This window comes from Lithobates pipiens, unplaced genomic scaffold (genome assembly GCF_037356315.1).
Source record: "Lithobates pipiens isolate NorthernLeopardFrog02 unplaced genomic scaffold, aLitPip1_a1.2 Scaffold_1, whole genome shotgun sequence".
NCBI lineage: Eukaryota > Metazoa > Chordata > Amphibia > Anura > Ranidae > Lithobates > Lithobates pipiens.
In genome coordinates, this window is record NW_027507685.1 from 162,109,246 (window position 1) to 162,128,700 (window position 19,455).

Consider the following 19,455-nt stretch of genomic DNA (forward strand, 5'->3'; position numbering starts at 1 on the left):
CAGCTGGAAACGTGATTCTATGCAAGATAGATTAGTTGGTCACTGCTGAGCTGCACCCAGATGCCCATGACCCCTCATATTTGCCATCTCTGACCCAGGGGACACCAGGGCCCTCTCTGATCCTCTGCCTGTAAGGTCTCCTGAGACCAGGTGACAGATGCACTCCATAGAAGTGCACTGCTAGGTACAGGTAGCTGATCTTAGGACTGACTGCTGCAGATTGTACCCAGGGAGATTCAGGACACAGGTCTACAGGATCACTAACACAGATCCCAATGGGAGCTGGAGCATAGATTCCCCAGGGCGCGGAGTCTAAGAGCCAGCAGGTGTTCACCAGAGCCTCCAGTGGTGAGGATGGACTTCGCAGCAGTCTGGCTCCAGGTCGCGGCCCCTAGGGTCTCACAGCTCACACTCTCAGTAGACTACAAGAGAAGGAAGCAGCAGGCTGGGACAACAATGATAGTAAGGGGATAAGGCAGAGTTCAGGGCAACTAGCAGACTGGAACAGAGTACACGCCAAAGGTTCTGGGTCACAGGCAGACAGGGATGGTTGTGGACATGCCAAAAAGTGAAGGTCACAAGCAGACAGGAATCGCTGAGAAGTTGGAACACACCAATGTCAGTAACAGAGACAAACATAGAGCACACAGCAAGCAGGAACCCAACCACACCTTGGATACTTTAGTGGTTTCTAATCACTACTAGCTTGCGGTGCACAGGTTAATATAAGGTTCCCTGATAGGGCCTGGGGTGGAGCCATGCTAGAGGAGAGGTTATAAAAACCACCAGGTGGAAGTGTCTGGCCTCTTAGTCTGAACACATGAGGGGAGGTATTGGTAAGCAGACAGAGGAAGATCACTGCATAACAAATAACAATTACACCGTCTGTTTCATGACCATCTGCAATTGTCTGAAGTCACTGGTGTGAGTAATCTACCCTGCTGCCATGTTACTCAAGCCCTGGAAATGATGCCTGCCCTTTGAGCTGTTTCCCCTTGTGATTGAGCTAGCCTCAGCCTGTGAACCTCTGTCCAGTTAACTGTTGCCCTCATGATTGCAAGCCTTCAACCTATGCCCTGTAAACTGTTGAGGGCTGTATGGTTAACCCCTGCTGTAACTATCTGCTGTGTATTCTGGTGGAGGGAAAGCTGAAAGGCGTGACTGGACACCAGAGGCGTAACTAGAAACCTCAGGGCCCCGGTGCAAGAAATCAGGAAGGCCCCCCCAAAAAGCATTATTTTGATACTTTGTTTTTTTTTTACAATGTATAACAAAAGTAAAACATTTCTGTTTCTGATTTAAAGTTACCATAACTGTCAAGAGGAAGCTTCTATGAACAACTTTATCCATGCCCAAAAAATGCAGCTTGCCCATGTCCCCCAATGCAGCGCGTGTCCCCCAATGCAGCGCGTGTCCCCCAATGCAGCGCGTGTCCCCCATGCAGCTTGTGTCACCAGTGCAGCGTGTGACACCAATGCAGCGTGTGACACCAATGCAGCGTGTGACACCAATGCAGCGTGTGTCCCCCAATGCAGCCTGTGACACCAGTTCAGTGTGTGTCCCCCAGTGCAGCGTGTGTACACCAGTGCAGTGTGTGACCCCCCATGCAGCTTGTGTCACCAGTGCAGTGTGTCCCCCAGTGCAGCGTGTGGACACCAGTGCAGTGTGTGTCCACCAGTGCAGCGTGCCGTGTATCCCCCAGTGCAGTGTGTGTCCCCCATGCAGCCTGTGTCCCCCGTGCAATGTGTGTCCACCAGTGCAGTGTGTGACCCCCAATGCAGCCTGTGTCCCCCAGTGCAGCGTGTGGACACTGGACACCAGTGCAGCGTGTGGACACCAGTACAGTGTGTGACCCCCCATGCAGCGTGTGGAGCCCAGTGCAGCCTGTGTCCCCCAGTGCAGCGTGTGACACCAATGCAGCCTGTGTCCACCAATGCAGCGTGTGACACCAATGCAGCGTGTGACACCAATGCAGCGTGTGTCCCCCAATGCAGCCTGTGACACCAGTTCAGTGTGTGTCCCCCAGTGCAGCGTGTGTACACCAGTGCAGTGTGTGACCCCCCATGCAGCTTGTGTCACCAGTGCAGTGTGTCCCCCAGTGCAGCGTGTGGACACCAGTGCAGTGTGTGTCCACCAGTGCAGCGTGCCGTGTATCCCCCAGTGCAGTGTGTGTCCCCCATGCAGCCTGTGTCCCCCGTGCAATGTGTGTCCACCAGTGCAGTGTGTGACCCCCAATGCAGCCTGTGTCCCCCAGTGCAGCGTGTGGACACTGGACACCAGTGCAGCGTGTGGACACCAGTACAGTGTGTGACCCCCCATGCAGCGTGTGGAGCCCAGTGCAGCCTGTGTCCCCCAGTGCAGCGTGTGACACCAATGCAGCCTGTGTCCACCAATGCAGCGTGTGACACCAATGCAGCGTGTGCCCCCCAATGCAGCCTGTGACACCAGTTCAGTGTGTGTCCCCCAGTGCAGCGTGTGGACACCAGTGCAGTGTGTGACCCCCCATGCAGCTTGTGTCACCAGTGCAGTGTGTCCACCAGTGCAGCCTGTGTCCCCTAGTGCAGCGTGTGACACCAATGCAGCCTGTGTCCACCAATGCAGCGTGTGACACCAATGCAGCGTGTGTCCCCCAATGCAGCCTGTGACACCAGTTCAGTGTGTGTCCCCCAGTGCAGCGTGTGTACACCAGTGCAGTGTGTGACCCCCCATGCAGCTTGTGTCACCAGTGCAGTGTGTCCCCCAGTGCAGCGTGTGGACACCAGTGCAGTGTGTGTCCACCAGTGCAGCGTGCCGTGTATCCCCCATGTAGCCTGTGTCCCCCGTGCAATGTGTGTCCACCAGTGCAGTGTGTGACCCCCAATGCAGCCTGTGTCCCCCAGTGCAGCGTGTGGACACTGGACAAAAGTGCAGCGTGTGGACACCAGTACAGTGTGTGACCCCCCATGCAGCGTGTGGAGCCCAGTGCAGCCTGTGTCCCCCAGTGCAGCGTGTGACACCAATGCAGCCTGTGTCCCCCAATGCAGCCTGTGACACCAGTTCAGTGTGTGTCCCCCAGTGCAGCCTGTGTCCCCCAGTGCAGCGTGTGACACCAATGCAGCCTGTGTCCACCAATGCAGCCTGTGTCCACCAATGCAGCGTGTGTCCCCCAATGCAGCGTGTGACACCAGTTTAGTGTGTGTCCCCCAATGCAGCGTGTGACACCAGTTCAGTGTGTGTCCCCCAGTGCAGCGTGTGTACACCAGTGCAGTGTGTGACCCCCCATGCAGCTTGTGACACCAGTTCAGTGTGTGTCCCCAGTGCAGCGTGTGGACACCAGTGCAGTGTGTGACCCCCCATGCAGCTTGTGTCACCAGTGCAGCCTGTGTCCCCCAGTGCAGCGTGTGACACCAATGCAGCGTGTGACACCAATGCAGCGTGTGTCCCCCAATGCAGCCTGTGACACCAGTTCAGTGTGTGTCCCCCAGTGCAGCGTGTGGACACCAGTGCAGTGTGTGACCCCCCATGCAGCTTGTGTCACCAGTGCAGTGTGTCCCCCAGTGCAGCGTGTGGACACCAGTGCAGTGTGTGTCCACCAGTGCAGCGTGCCGTGTATCCCCCAGTGCAGTGTGTGTCCCCCATGCAGCTTGTGTCCCCCGTGCAGTGTGTGTCCACCAGTGCAGTGTGTGACCCCCAATGCAGCCTGTGTCCCCTAGTGCAGCCTGTGTCCCCCAGTGCAGCGTGTGGACACTGGACACCAGTGCAGCGTGTGGACACCAGTACAGTGTGTGACCCCCCATGCAGCGTGTGGAGCCCAGTGCAGCCTGTGTCCCCCAGTGCAGCGTGTGACACCAATGCAGCCTGTGTCCCCCAGTGCAGCCTGTCTCCACCAGTGCAGTGTGTGACCCCCCATGCAGCCTGTGTCCCCAGTGCAGCGTGTATCCACCAGTGCAGTGTGTCCCCCAGTGCAGCGTGTATCCACCAGTGCAGCCTGTGTCCCCCAATGCAGCGTGTGGACACCAGTGCAGCGGTGGTACTGCAGGGGGGCAATGGTGGTACTGGAGGGGCACTTCTTACTGATCCCATCCCCCCACCGATCTCATCCTTAAACACTGTGCAATCGCAGAGGGGAGAGCTCCTCCGTCGCCTTCAATGAATTGGTCAGCCCAGTTTTTTAAGTGTCTGCTCCACATCCCTTACAGTATCTCTGCCTATGGATAGGCGGGGGCGGAGCGCTTCTCTCTCACAGTCTCTCCCCTCACAGTTGATGAAAGCCCCCCTCCCCGCGGCATGAACCTAACAGACACAAACCCCCGACAGGCAGGTGGGCCCTTCACGCGTCGGGCGGGCGGCCAGTGGGCCCCCTGAAGTGGTGAACTACAGGGCCCTATCTCCCGGTAGAGGAAAACAACCAAGGGGCTCAAAGGTCCCCCTCTGAACCCTGAAGCTATTGAGACAAGCTCGCCTACATTTTACCTTGTTGGAGAAGATACAGGAATTGGCTAACTGAATTTAAGAGAGTATGGTGCAAAATCACCTCCCGTTGATGCCTTATACCATAAATATCTGAAGCCCTTATGCCAAGTGCCAACCACAGGCTCCTATACATATTAAAGTGTGATGTCGATGTGAAAATCGCTCTATCTGCCTAGAGAAATACTTTCTTGTGGTTCTCCTTTTTCTTCCTGCATATTTCTCTTGGGGTGCCCCCATGAAGAAATGTAAAAAATTGATAAAGCTCCTAAGGAAGCGTTGACCAAAACACGAAACATGTAGAGCGCCAGAATATATTTAAGATCGGTTCTGTAATTAATACCCTGTCTAGCGTAATCCTTTCTTATATTGTGATAGATACACACTACTTTTATTGTTAACTACAGGGCCCAGTCCCGCTTGCGACTGTTGCGACTCTGATAATTTCGCCACTGCTGGACACAATATACATGGGATTACCCTCTGCACAGTGAAATAGTGTAGAGAGAAATCTCTTAAATTTTCTAAGTTCAGCCTGATGGTTAAATGTAGGAAAAGCACAATTATAAGGCCTCTACTAAGTTTATAACTATAAATGGAGTAGTTAATTTAGAGAAACAACATCACATACATATCATAATGAATCGAACTAGGAAAGCAAAATTCAAGAAAACAAGTAGTTTTAAACAACAATTTTTTTTAATGTAACAAAATATAAAAACATACAAAAATATGTACAAATAAACAAAAAAAAACTATTTACATATCCTCCTGATCCTCCCCCGACCTGGTGAGCAGACGCTGTAGGGACATATTCATCCCAGTCATCTGCTCACCAAGGTGCCGAAGGCTCCTTCGGCACCTCTCCAGAGCCACATACTGGCGGCGATTGTGGAGGCCCAAGGAATGCCCTAGCCTCCTGATATAGGCGTACTGCCTTTCTTGGACCTCCAAAATGCGCCGCAGATAATCTATATGTGGCTCTGGAGGGGGGGGGAGGGGGGGGGAAACCGCAGCCTGAGGCACGGAGGAGGAGGAGGAGGCAGCACCCATGGCTGTATCCAGGTGGGGGGGGGATACTGGAGGATGGAAGGGCCCTGGAGAAGCTGCTGAGGAAGGACGGTCAGGCCAACCAGACGCGGGCAGGTTGGACTCCTCATCCACCGGGTGGAGTTCCAGGATGAAGACTTCACCTGTGAGGAAAAGCAAATACATTAGATAGATAATACAATACATACATTAACATTACACATGGCTTCTGCACTCTAACCATACATAACATGGTAACATGGGGACGGTTACTTTGTTTTAGTTCATCGGCGCAGAGCACTAGCCTATTGTCAGATTAGCTCAGTGTCATGAATTTTGGTGATACGCAAACAACTGTGTTAGGCTGGGTTCACACTTGTGCGATGCGGGAACCCTGCGATTCCACTACGGGTTCCTCCATCGCACCCGACTCGCACAACAGTTCACAACGACATATGCGAACTGCTGGGGAGTGTCATACAATGTTAATGACACCCCCATTTCAGTTAGCATGTCGCACTGCAAAGTGTCAGTTTGGACATGAATCAGATCGCATGGGTGCCATGCGATCCGATTCTGGTGCGGAAACAAAAAAGGTTCCAGTGCGAGTTTAGTCCGAATGCGATACGATTTCAGTCATACTATCTGTATGGCTGAAATCTCATTGCACGGACATCGCCTGCAATTTGCACTGCAGTGCAAATCGCATGCGATTTTGCACTATGCAGCAGTGTGAACTGGCCCTGAGCCTAGGTTTCCACAAATTTGATGGATAGCAATGTTAACTGTGAAGTTGACTCAGAATGCAGTTCACATGCACACTAACCCTGCTTTTCATTTAGGCCATTTTAATGTGACTTGAGGTCCATATACCTCCAGAATACACAGGCATGGCTTCAAGTTACGGCAGAATCGTGCAACTTTCAGGCTTTTCAGGCCAACACAGCCTGAAATTTGTACAATTCTGCCGCAATTTTGATGCGACTTTAAAGCAATGCCTGTGTATTCCAGAGGTCTATGGATCTCAAGTTGCATCAAAGTGGGACCAAAGTAGTGCAGGGACTACTTTGAAGTCGCACAGATACAAATATAATACTCATTGGAAATCATAGAGTACAAAGTCGCAGGACAAGTTGCAGAAGTGGAAATGGAGCCTAAATGAAAAGTGGGTTTTTGTGCATGTGAACTGCATTCTGATGGGCCAACTTTCCAGTTAACATTGCTAGCCATCAGATTTGCCCGTAGCCTTTACAGCGCATGCGCAGGAACGATGATCAGATTTTACTACCACTACCATGAGCTAGTTTCACACTTGTGCGACTTGAAAGTCAAATGCTTTTGCCATGATTTTTGCCATGACTTGAAGCAATGTTTGTGTAATCTTGATGTCTCTGCCACAAGTCGCATCAAAGTCAGACAAAAGTAGTACAAAAACTACAGATATGAACTGAACTCCTTGGTAATCATGGTGTGTGGCTTGTCATGCGACTTTGCAGTCTCAAGTCGCAGGACTAGTCGCACAAGTGTGAAAGGGCCTGAGGCTGTCCATACCACCTGATCACTGGTTTAGTGTATTTTTTTTACTGGTGGTGACTCGTGATTCTTTCAGTGTACTGGGTTCTAAAAACTGATATGACTCTTTAACTCGGTAACAACTTGTATGATTCTTTATTTAACCACTTGCCGCCCACCCTATAGGCAATTGACGGCGGCAAAGTGGTTTCATAATCCTGACCGGATGTATTATGACGTGATCAGGATTATGAGCCGCTGCGCGCCCCCGGGGGCGCGCATCGCGGCGATCGTTGTTGCGGGGTGTCAGTCTGACACCCGGCAACTACGATCTCGGTAAAGAGTCGTAGTCGTACTCGTAGACGGAGACTCTTTACCACGTGATCAGCCGTGTCCAATCACGGCTGATCACAGTGTAAATGGGAAGAGCCGGTGATCGGCTTTCCCTCACTCGCATCTGTCAGACGCGAGTAGAGGAGAGCCGATCGGCTGCTCCTCTGACAGGGGGGGGTCTGTGCTGATCGATTATCAGCACAGCCCCCCCGAGGATGACCACACTGGACCACCAGGGACACCACCAGACCACCAGGGAAAAGGTAATCCTCCCTAGACCACCAGGGATGCCAGTTAGCACAATGGGTGCCAATCAGTGCCCATAATGGATGCCAATCAGTGCCCACAATGGGCATCACTAATTGGCATGCATTATTGTTTGGCACTGATTGGCATCCATTACTATAGCATAACACCAATGCCGCCTATGAGTGCCCACCTGTGCCGCCTATGAGTGCCCACCTGTGCCGCCTATGAGTGCCCACCTGTGCCGCCTATCCATGCCCACCTGTGCCGCCCATCTGTGCCGCCCATCCATGCCAATTTGTGCCACCTATCAGTGTCCGTCCGTGTCGCCCATCAGTGCCGCCTATCAGTGCCACTTCATTGGTGCCCAACACTGCCGCCTTATCAGTGCCCATCAGTGTAGCCCCATCAGTGCCCATCAGTGAAGGAGAAAACGTACTTATTTAAAAAGTTTTGAAACTGAAACAAAAAAATATTTTTTTTTTGAAAATTTTCGGTATTTTTTTTATTTGTAGCGCAAAAAATAAAAACCGTAGAGGTGATCAAATACCACCAAAAGAAAGCTCTATTTGTGGGAAAAAAATGATAAACATTTCATTTGGGTACAGTGTAGCATGACCGCGCAAATGGTCATTCAAAGTGCGACAGCGCTGAAAGCTCAAAATTGGTCTGGGCAGGAAGGTGTTTAAGTGCCCCCCGGTATTGAAGTGGTTAACTCGGTGTACTGTGAATGAACTCCTGACTCTTGTTTTAAGTTTGTATCCAGTTCCTGAGTGTCCTGTGCTTAGAGTCAGCTGATCTCACTCAAGGATCATATTACCAGGCCTGCTCTGCTATGTATGTACTGTAGTGTACTGAGTGAGTGCACACTGCACAGAGTGAAGTGTTTCAAACGAATCAGTTCACTCAGATAAATCGATTCATCCGACATCCAGTTCACTGAAAATAATCGATTCAAAAGAATGAATCATTCATGAACTGGACATCACTAAATCAGACATCATGAGGAAAGAGTTTAACACCCTAGGCGAAACCTAATTTTGCCGCCCCTTTGGCCCCACCACTGACTCCACCCCTTTTGCCCTGCCCATGTATACACCACCTTTTTATAGATTGCTAACATTTTGGGGGTGGAGTCCGTCACTGAGCCTGGAGGTGGTGGGTGGGGGCATCGGTAAGGCACCCAGGATTGATGTGTGCTCTAGGCCAGCACCTACCTTGTCTATAGGTAGCACTGGCCCTGTACAGGGGATATGTACACAGATAATTTAAGGCACTGATAATCAGTGCAGGCCCTTCAGTACCACCTATCAGTGTCCATGGGCACTGAGTGATACCTATATGCAGTGTCACCTCCATCACTGCAGCCTATCGGTGGGAACCCGTCATAATGGGCACAACAGGTGTACAGACCTGGGAACTTGGCTCAGGGATGGTGAGAACCCCTCATAATGGGCACAGCGGGTGTACAGACCTGGGAACTCAGCACAGGGATGGTGAGAACCCCTCATAATGGGCACAGCGGGTGTACAGACCTGGGAACTCAGCACAGGGATGGTGAGAACCCCTCATAATGGACACAGTGGGTGTACAGACCCGGGAACTCAGCACAGGGATGGTGAGAACCCCTCATAATGGACACAGCAGTTGTAAAGACCCCAGAAATTAGCACAGGGATGATGGGAACCCCTCATAATGGGCACAGCGGGTGTGCAGACCTCGGGGGGGGGCAGCATTTTAGAAATTATTGGCTATATTTTTCTCCTGCAGCTGCTGGTGGAAGGGAGAGGAGAAAAAGACAATTTCAGATGCTGCAAGTGAGGGAAAATACAGCCCAGTTCTAGTAAATGGCATGCTGCACTAGTATCAGCAGCAGTAACCTGGAGAATCCCTATGGACTAGTAATGGGCAGCAGCCTGGTCGCCAGCAGAAGAAAGAAACAAACAGAGCCAACACAATGACTGCCCTGCACAGCACTGATATCAGTAATAGCATTGTGTGTGTAGCTGGACACTGATCATCACTCACACACATCCTCTGCTTCCAACCTGCTGTGCAGTGATCAGGGGAGGGGGGACATTCCAGGGAGCTCAGGGGTTATCAGGAAGAGCTGAACTGAACGCTGATATCATATCATCCTGTCCTTAAAATTGCAGACAGCGAAGGAACGATTTACTGTGCCATGTAATGGGCGGGCTGAGTGTGTACAGAGCAGTCAGTGTATGCCACCAGCATTTCATATTTAAAATACTATTTCCCTGGAAAACACTAAAAAAGTTGTACTTACTCCCTGCATCTGCCGCGTCTGGCTGGTCACCTTCCGGCGCATCCCCAGCAGCCTCTCCAGGGCAGGTCTCCTCCACCTCCTGCTCAGCAGCTGTTGATCAATTTAATATAGAAAAGACAATTACAATCTGCAGTGTACAACAATCTCACACACATTAGTACAAAAACATTGAAACATGTATGATCACTCAGCAGCAGATATACCAGCAAGATTATACTAACTTACATGTGGGCGTTGCCGCCACAGCCTCTTCCTCCTCCTCAGTCTCCCCTTCTGACTGCATGATGACGAGACCTATTTAATAATAAAGGAGAAATGATGAACTTTACAATGTTCAAGCTTTAAAGATATTACTATAAATACTGTATAAAGATAAAATTAAATAATTATCCATTAGCATGGCAATCCAAAAATAAATTACAAAAACAGTAAAAATAAAATAAAAACAGGGAGGCACTTACCTGTCCTGGTTCCAGCGGCGAGTGCTAGGTGCACGACACTGATCAGGCGCCTCAGTTCAGAGCGGCGACGTTCTGTCAGATTACGTAAATTACACAAGCGCTTGCGTTACCTGACAGAACATCATAGAGGCTCCACCTGTCACTGCTTGAGTGAGAAGCAATGACATTGGAATCGACAATGGAAGGCTGGACAAATGGAAAAGGATCCTGTATTAGTGTCACTACTACAGTACTACTGTACTTACTGGGTGTTGACGCAGAGGATGATGATGACGAGGACTCCTCCTCCGGCCTCGGCTTCCGGCGGCGCTCCTGGATACGATCTTTAAATAAAATCAAACACAACATGGTGAATGCCCGATGCTTGCCAATCAAAAAACCCTCCTGCACAATGTAATGCTGACACCAACCTTGATGAGACAGGAGCTGGCTGATCTCCTCCTCCCCTATGCCCTCTAAAAGCTCCGCCTCATGGGGGAGGAGAGGCACCCGCTTCCCTCTGCGACCCGACTGCCTGCGTTTACGTGCAATGGAGCTGCAAAACAAAGAGAGAAGAGAAACGGGTTCCATAATTAATCGACAATTGTAATCTGAAAATGACATCAACACAGGAAACAATTGTAGAATGAACCAGTAGTATGAAATGCAAATGGAATTTTTGGATTAGGCACTTTTTTTCATTTAGCCCAAGATTTTCACTTTTTTTTTATTAACCAAATTCATTTTAAGAAAAAGGTATGCTTTTTTGGTCCATAATAAAATATAAAAGACACGATTGGGATTGTGCCGAGTAAATAAATATTCATATAAATGTCCACTGTCCAGTCCACCTTTCTAATTAGGCGCTTGTGTGAACTGTGTATGGTGTAAATTACCTTTCTTGTGTCTTTTGCATTAACCACTTGTGGATTTGGACCCCTCCACATATGGTGGCAGGTCCGCAAGCTGGTTAAGTCCAGCCACCATAACAAAATATTTTTTTTTTATACTTTAGGGCCGGTTCACACAGTGGGCGATGCGAGGCGACACGACTCGCCTCGCCGCTATCTTACAAGTCGCCCCCGTTCTGTACAATGGAACCGTTCTGAGAGGAGCGACTCAAGTCGCTCCGACTCAGAAAAAAGGTTCCTGTACTACTTCTGGGCGACCTCGGGGCGACTTGCATTGACTTCTATACAGAAGTCATTTGCAAATCGCCGCTGAGGTCGCGGCAGGTCGTGGGGAGGCAAGTCGGTGTCGCCTCGCATCGCCCGCAGTGTGAACCGGCCCTAACTTTTTTTCAATAACAAAATATGTAAAACCCAGTGTGGTGATCTAATGCCACCAATAAAAGCTCTATATGTGGCGGGAAAAGGGCATACATTTAATTTGGGTAGTACATCGCAGGAGCGTCCAATTGTCAGTTAACCACTTCCTGACCGGCGCACGACAATGTACGTCGGCAGAATGCCACGGGCAGGCATATTGGCGTACAGGTATGGGCATTTCTATATGCCACCCTGCCATCGCGTGCGTGCCGCCAGTCGGGACCCCCATGAGTCCGGTCGGGGGTCCCGCGGGCTCCATCGCTGTGGGGATACCCGCGATCGTCTCGCTGGGCGGATGAACGGGGAGATGCCATAAACAGCATCTCCCCATTCTGCCTAGCAACAAGTGACTGATCTCTGCTACATGTGATTGGAGCAGAGATCAGTGTTCAGTCACTAACACACAGCCACGCCACGCAAAGTTAAAGAGGAAGTAAACCCCTTCAAACCACTTTGACCTACAGGTAAGCCTAGATTAAGGCTTACCTGTAGGTCCAAGCAATATCTCCTAAACCTATATGGTTTAGGAGATATTTGCCCGAAAATGGGCACCGCTGTCTACGGCGCATGCGCCGTAGACAGCGGCGCGCAGGCGCACTAAATGCGGCAAGTCCAAGAATGGATTTGCCTAATTTGTCGACTCCCGTGCACATGCGCGGGAGTGACGTCATCGCAGCTTCGCCGAATGGCAGCGGCGGAGCTGCGAGACGCGACTCCCGCGCGCATGCGCGGGAGTGACGTCATCGCGGCTTCACCGATGTCATTGGTCGGAGCTGCGAGACGCCACCAGCAAGATGGATGCGGCGGACTACAGGGATCAGCGGCGACTTCGCTGGCTCCTGTGTCAGGTAAGTGACACATAATGAGCTACTATGCGATGCATAGTAGTCCATTATGCTTTACCTTTGCAGGGAAAAAAAGAGGAAGTAAACTCATCAGGGTTTACTTCCTCTTTAAGGCCCATACACATGGTGGGACTTTTTGACAACAAACATGCAAATTAGCTGTTTTGGAGCAACATCCGACTGTGTGTGTGCTCCATCGGACAAACTTTTTCTGTTTTCATGTGACTTTGGTTGGCTGTGCGAACGGACAAACTTTCTGGCAACAAAAGTGCGATGGAGCAAAGTCCGAACCGTGTGTACGCAAAAGTATCGGACTTTTGTACAAGGTACAAACACGCATGCTCACAACCAATGCAAAAGATCAGACAACAATACAGAAGTTCACCAAAGGTAGCGCTGGAGTCACTGAACGTCCTCTTTTGAAGCAGCGTCAGTACGTTGTGACATCATTACGTTCGTGTTTGTTATGAAAAAGTCCGACCGTGTGTATACAATACAAACTTGTGGACCACGCCCTTTGTACAAAAGTCCACGGAAAAGTTTGTACAAAGTCCGACTGTGTGTATGAGGCTTTAGTAACACTCCCCTAGGACAGACTTAAAGTGGAGGGCCACCCTGAAAAACAAAAACATTTAAAAAAATTCTAAAAAAAAAAAAATGAAAATTTTTTTTTTTTTAACTTACCAGAAATGCCTGTTGCTAGGCACTTTATCCTAATCTTCCTCTTCCGCGGAGATCTTCTGTCTTCTGTCTTCGTCGCGGCGTCTTCTGGGTAATGAGTCGCGCTGTGTTCTGGGAACTGTGTGTTCCAGAACACAGCGCGTCCCATTCGGAAAGCGCTGCGGGACTCGCGCATGCGCAGTAGCTGCGGGACTCGCGCATGCACAGTAGGAAACGGGCAGTGAAGCCATAAGGCTCCACTGCCTGTTTCCCTTACAGGGAATGGCGGCGCCGGGACCCGAGAGCCGAGGGACGGGTCGGCCTCGGGCAGCCAACATCGCGGGCGCCCTGGACAGGTGAGTGTGTTTATTAAGTCAGCAACTGCAGTGTTTGCAGCTGCTGACTTTTTTTTTTTTTTTTTTTTTTTTTAACCGGCCCTCCTCTTTAACCCCTACACTGCCACCCCCTGGTTAACCCCTTCACTGCCAGTGTCATTTACACAGGAATCACTGCATTTATATAGCAGTGATTGCTGTATAAATGACAATGGTCCCAAAAATGTCCGATGTGTCCGCCATATTGTCGCAGTCACAATAAAAATCGCCGATCGCCACCATTACTTGTAAAAAAAAAAATAAAAAAAAAAATGCCATAAAACTACACCCTATTTTGTACACATTATAACTTTTGCGCAAACCAATCAATAATCCCTAATTGGGATTTTTTTTTTTTTTTTACCAAAAATATGTTGAAGAATACGTATCGGCCTAAGCTGAAGGAAAAACATTTTTATAAATAATTGTTTTTTATTGCAAAAAGACAAAAAAAAAAAATAAGAGAGCTTTATTTGAGGGGAAAAAAAGGCCAATTTTATTTGGGAGCCACGTCGCACGACCACGCAATTTTCAGTTAAAGCGACACAGTGCAGAATCGCAAAAATTGGCACTGTAATTTGGCAGCCAAATCCTCTGGGGCTGAAGTGGTTAAAATGTAAATACATTTTTTTTAAATAAATCGGAAACGTTACTTACCGTTTTAGGTCGCTGAATTTTTTGCGACAGGCAGTCGGGTCACGCTGGTGGTGGTACTGCTCCTCCACCTTCCGGGCAATCTCCTCCCACTTCTGCCTCTTCCACTCTGGCGTGGTCTCTCTTGAGCGGGGGCCACACAGCTGCATCCAGCAAGGAAGAGTTTCTCTGATGAGGACCTGGGACTCTATATGAGTCCAGGTGATATTCCTCTTCCTGCTGGATGCAGCCTGTTTCCCCCTCTTGCCCTGTGATCTTCTCCGAGTCCTCACTGGCACTGGCACATCTGCTGCCAGAGTAGATGGCCCTGCCAGTGCTTCCTCCGAGGCCGAGCGCATGTTTGTGCTGGTGTTATTGCTGCTCGCCGCCATTTTCGATCTGTCTCCCAGTCTCCAGTCTCTCTCCACTGACTGCCTGGACGGCGGACGGCGGACGCTGGGGCGGAGACGCACAGAAATGAACGACGCAGATTCGACATGAGCGACGCAGTTTCGACATAGCAACTTAAAACATACACGTACAATAATATTCGACGGGATCGTTGCACGTGTATAATAATATTCGGCGGGATCGTCGCACGTTTATAATAATATTCGGCGGGATCGTCGCAACTATACGACACTGCAATCGTACATTTCGGCAATCGAATGCTCCGCCTATAGGCTATATAGTTTAGCAGCTCCATCGAATCTTCTTTATCCATTCGACAGATACCATAAGCCTTCCAAGACAGATTCGACCGTAATTTATGTGGATTTTCGGACGAATGCAATTTTTGCACGAAAAACGAAATAAATAAAAACGAATTTCGGGAGTAACTAAATAAATAAAATTTAAAGACGAAAACGAAAAAACGAAACGAAATATTCTAGTCTGCACATGTCTATGCTAATTCCTGCTAATGATATCATTCTCATTACTAAAATCTTGTATATAGTCCCTTATCATAACTTCCAAGAGTTTACATACTATTGATGTTCGGCTAACTGGTCTGTAATTCCCAGGGATGTATTTTGGGACCTTTTTAAATATTGGTCCTACATTGGCTTTTCTCCAATCAGCTGGTACCATTCCAGTCAGTAAAAATTAAGAACAATGGTCTGGCAATTACCTTGGCGAGTCCCTTGCTCCTGAACCTTCGCTTGGGTCTCCATCATTCACTTTAGAACATGATACAAATTCAGCCACTGGCTTATTAATGTCAGGAAGGGTCAATCCCACCGGTTCAGACTCTTCCTCCGAGAAATTAATCTCTGCATGAACAGCCACCACTTTCTCTTTGTTCCCAGCATAGAGAGCCCAATTCTTTTGATCATTGGCTTTTCTCTTCTAATAGAGCCTTGTCTTCTCGAACTTCTCTTATCAGTTCAAGGTATGTGGGTAGTACTTGAGTTCTCTTCATTAGTAACTTCAATACAATCGCATGGGTGTGGTTGGATTTGTACATCAGGTCTGCGGTAGTTTCAACCCTACCAAATACAGCATACAGAGCATCTACAGTTGTGCTCCAGTTCTTAATACCATGTATTGCCCCCTTTAACATCAATGACAGCTTGAAGTCTTTTGTGGTATTTGTGGATGAGGCCTCCAGTTCCTGTAAATTCTTGGGCTGTCTTGCATGAACTGCACATTTGAGATCTTCCCAGAGTGGCTCAATAACATTGAGGTCAGGAGACTGAGATGGCCACTCCAGAATTTTCACTTTATTCTGCTGTAGCCATTGACGGGTCAACTTGGCCTTGTGTTTTGGATCATTGTCATGTTTGAATGTCCAAGTACATCCCCTGCACAGCTTCCTGACTGATGAATGCAAATGTTCCTCCAGTATTTTTTGATTACATATTGCATTCATCTTGCCATCACTTTTGACCAAATTTCCTGTGCCTTTGTAGCTCACACATCCTCAAAACATCAGCGATCTACCTCCATGTTTCACAGTAGGAATCGTGTACATTTCATCATAGGCTTTGTTGACTGCTCTCCAAATGTAGCTGTGACGGACCTCTGTCCCCAACAGGACTATGTATGTGGAACAGCTTCCTCTGTCTGGTACCACGCGATCCAAGACCCTTTAGCCCACCCAGTCACTAGACGTAACTCAAACTGTTTATTAAAACACAGATATACACTCAGGGACAATCACCCCCTCCCTTGGATTCAGGGTAGGGTAAACTGTCTAATCAGCAATAAGGAACACAGAGGAATTTAAACATTTGAACTAGAGAGCATATTATCAGCAGGGAGGGCTGTTGGAGTGATTCCCCCCCACCTCTCCTTCCTGCCCCCGTCTTCCTGCAAGATACACATAATACAAACAGTAAGGAGAACATGGGCATGGTAACATTGGTGGCTGATAAAAGTTCCACAAGCCTGGCTGGGGGAAGTATGACTGCCTGGTAACTTAGAAGCACGGGACAACTGTCCCACTTAAATCTGGGTAAATAAGTGCTGTATGGTCAGTGAAAACAGTGTTATTTCCAATGTCAGTGTCACAAGGAATGACCAGGGCACATCAGGCAAATATACCCAGGAATAGTCCCTTGCAAGCACATAACTCCCACCCCACCTCACACTATCTAGCAATGGTCTGTGAAATACTCTTACAAGAGTCTAGCAGTCTTAAAGGTGAAGGATATTGCTCAAAAACATTAATGTCCCAAGTGAAAAAATCCCCCTCACTTCTTCAGCACAAACCACACACGCAGAATCCAGGATAACAGTGTCAAAAGGAAATGCTGATTCCAGTGTGGTTGTAAGGTGTGTTGGGTTAGGCAGACCCAACTGGAGCCCCGAATGGACACATGGTGACTTACACATAGGAGGGGCCATGTGAGCTGGACTGGGAGCTTCCAGTGATCTCCAAGGTAATCTGGGATCCACAAGCCCCCCACCCTAAATGATTCCCCTCACAGTAGCGTTTATGGTTGTGACCAAAAAGCTCAATTTGGGTCTCATCACTCCAAATCACTTTGTGCTAGAAGGTTTGAGGCTTGTCTCTGTGCTGTTTGGCGTATTGTAAGCAGGATACTTTGTGGCATTTACGTAGTAATGACTTTTTTCTGACGACTCGACCATGCAGCCCATCATCCTTCAAGTGCCTCCTTATTGTGCATCTTAAAAACAGCCACACCACATGTTTTCAGAGTCCTGTATTTCACCTGAAGTTATATGTGGGTTTTTCTTTGCAACCCGAGCAATTTTCCTGGCAGTTGTGGCTGCAATTTTAGTTAGTCTACCTGACTATGATTTGGTTTCAGTAGAACCCCCTCATTTTTTTACTTTTTGATTAGAGTTTGAACACTGCTGATTGGAATACTCAATTGCTTGGATATCTTTTTATATCCCTTTCCTGTTTTATACAGTTCAACCATCTTTTCCCGCAGATCCTTTGACAATTCTTTTGCTTTCCCCATGACTCAGTACCCAGAAACATCAGTGCAGCACTGGATGAAAGATGCAAGGGTCTGTCAGGAGTCCAGAAACCTATTGACCTTTTATACATAAAGACTAATTACAAGCAAACAGATCCCAGGTGAGGATGATTGCCTTTAATAGCCATTCAAACCCCTTTGTGTCAACTTGTATGCATGTTATCATCCCAAAATCACCAGAGTATGTAAACTTTTTATCAGGGTCATTTGTCAAATTTCTGTTGTCATTATGGTTTAAAAAGGGTAAACACAGTTGGTTGATAATAAATGGTTTCAGCCAAACACTAACCATGAGTTTAAGAAATGTTTTTATGTTATCATTCACATTCTCTGAAATATGGCCAAGAAATCATAAATTCTGCCAGGGTATGTTAACTTAAGAGCACAACTGTATGTAGTCTATGGCGACACAAGTTTTCTTGCCCATCCTCAGATTACGGATCACATAAGCTGCTGGACCCCGAAGACTCTCACTAAGCTGTTGTCGTTTCACAGCCTCTGAAACACTTCACTCTTCCAAAGCCTGCAGAGCCTGACTCATCCATGTTTCAAACTCATCTTCCCCCACAGGAGTTGCCAGTTGTTACTGAGAAGAACCTTAGCCTTTGATAGCTCTGGTTGGCATTTCCAGATCTATTCTTCACTAAGCTATCAACCAATTGGCTCATATCCATGTAGAAAGAGAGAGGAGGGGCACTGGTCCCTTGAAAGTCAGCTCCCACAGGTATGAGACACTTCTCCTGAGTTCTGGTGGAGAGCTGCCTCTCATTTTGTTCTCCCCCCTCTTTGAGTGGGAACACTTTAGCAATCACCCCTTCAGCCAGATGTACCTCTTCCTTCTGAAAGCACATAGGTACCTCTTCCTGCCATTCTAGTAGTACCGTCAATTGATCCATCTCATATGTGGCTTCAGTTTCCACAATGTAGGCTCGGTGTCCTGGGACCAGAGCTCACAACCACCTTCTGATTTCTCTCTCGGTGTGCCTGACTCTCTGGGCTCAGACATCTTTGCACCACTTCCAAGCAATAATTCAGATAACTCTGTGCATTTGTATTCTGATAATGTTTACTAGGACAGTTTAAATTAGATATTGTCACAGAAAGGAGGTAATAGATCTGCTGAGTTTTAACAGTGCCAACTCAGCAAAGGAATTTCTCCCAATAACACAAGTCAAGTTATTTGCAGGTAAACAGTCTATTATATACACATGTACAATGTATTACTGCTTTCTACTGAAAGCATAAACAAGGTTAACTGGTTACACTGACCATTTCTAATAGAGGAAAACCCCACCCACCCTATAAACCTTAAACCTTAGTGAAAGGTGAGACTTAGTGGCAATGGTATAAGGGCCCTTGAAGCGATAATGACAGCAATGTCCCCATTGCAGATCTGAGGGTCTTCACCACAAAAGATATACTGTCATTTAGACCTGAGACCTTTCCCTGGGAGAATTCCAGTGATCCATCAGACTGTCGTTCGCCTATTAGGGAATTACATGTTATGCTTCATATAGCTTGAAGAACTTTCCTATAAGAATTCAATTGTCAGCAGGGGATGACTTAAGGTGACATGCTAAGGGCTACATACAATGATACATGTGATGACATGGACACCTTTCCCAGGGAGTTTTCCAGCGAGCTTTGATATATTTGCTATATAGTTACATAGTTACATAGTTAGTAAGGTTGAATAAAGACACCAGTCCATCTAGTTCAACCTGAGTGAGTGTCTACAATTGTCCCTATTCCTGTACATTGCACACTCAAATCAGTCCCTACCCTCAAGGAGCCCACAATCCAAGGTCCCCATTCATATACTAGGGCTAATTTTTTTTTGGACAGAAGTCAATTAACCTACCTGCAT

At 48.1% G+C, this 19,455-nt stretch overlaps 1 protein-coding gene across 1 annotated transcript; it reads right to left on the reverse strand.

Moving 5' to 3' along the window:
- Window positions 1–5,126: 5,126 nt before the first annotated feature.
- On the reverse strand, window positions 5,127–11,312 carry LOC143978137 (uncharacterized). Its single transcript, XM_077478832.1, has 5 exons — window positions 10,728–11,312; window positions 10,563–10,640; window positions 10,082–10,150; window positions 9,857–9,946; window positions 5,127–5,642 (listed from the first exon to the last, which is right to left on the reverse strand). Exons 1-5 carry the CDS (start codon window positions 10,918–10,920, stop codon window positions 5,209–5,211), a joined length of 864 nt encoding a protein of 287 aa, XP_077334958.1. The 5' UTR covers window positions 10,921–11,312; the 3' UTR covers window positions 5,127–5,208.
- Between the last annotated feature and the right edge of the window lie 8,143 nt (window positions 11,313–19,455).